This window comes from Formica exsecta, unplaced genomic scaffold, assembly GCF_003651465.1.
Source record: "Formica exsecta isolate Colony F162 unplaced genomic scaffold, ASM365146v1 C16280302, whole genome shotgun sequence".
NCBI lineage: Eukaryota > Metazoa > Arthropoda > Insecta > Hymenoptera > Formicidae > Formica > Formica exsecta.
The window spans coordinates 1-504 of NW_021845213.1; the positions used below are offsets into that span (position 1 = coordinate 1).

At 42.1% G+C, this 504-nt stretch overlaps 1 protein-coding gene across 1 annotated transcript; it reads right to left on the minus strand.

Moving 5' to 3' along the window:
- Positions 1–6: 6 nt before the first annotated feature.
- LOC115245549 (protein twisted gastrulation-like) lies at positions 7–366 on the minus strand. The gene has a single exon (XM_029823958.1). The coding sequence runs from the start codon at positions 333–335 to the stop codon at positions 27–29; it is 309 nt and encodes a 102-aa protein (XP_029679818.1). The 5' UTR covers positions 336–366; the 3' UTR covers positions 7–26.
- Positions 367–504: the final 138 nt, after the last annotated feature.

Here is a 504-nt window from a genome sequence, read left to right on the forward strand (position 1 = left end):
AAAAAAAAAAAAATTAAAACTGATAGCTAATCCATTCCGTCCTCGCCCAGCCCCTCCTCGTCCTGACCGTAATCGTTGTACTCGTCCGTCTCACCCTCCTTCTCCAGCGGACATTGCGTGCATCTCGACTCGTTGATCCCGTAGTTTATGCACGTGTTGCCTACGCATTCGCAACAACCGTCGTGGAACCACCTGTAGCTCGTGGCGCCCATGCTCTGGCAGGACGCCCGACATTTGTTCCAGGAGACGCACTGTGCCATGAACGCGACGGTGCAATTCACTGTCATCACGTTTGGCTTCAGCGGACTCAGCTTTCCGTCCGCGGATTCTGTCATCCAAAATATATTGTTAATTTCCCGCGTTTCAATTAATGCATAATTAAACTTATCGATGCGAAATCCGTATCGATAAGTTTAATTATAGAATCTTCAATGTATATAAAAACTTATTTTATTATACGATAAAAATTATTTATTAAAAATTAAAAATAATTTGTTTTATTAT

Excerpts from the sequence above, each read along its gene's own strand:
- LOC115245549 (XM_029823958.1), bottom strand. The coding sequence starts at position 335 with ATGACAGAATCCGCGGACGGAAAGCTGAGTCCGCTGAAGCCAAACGTG.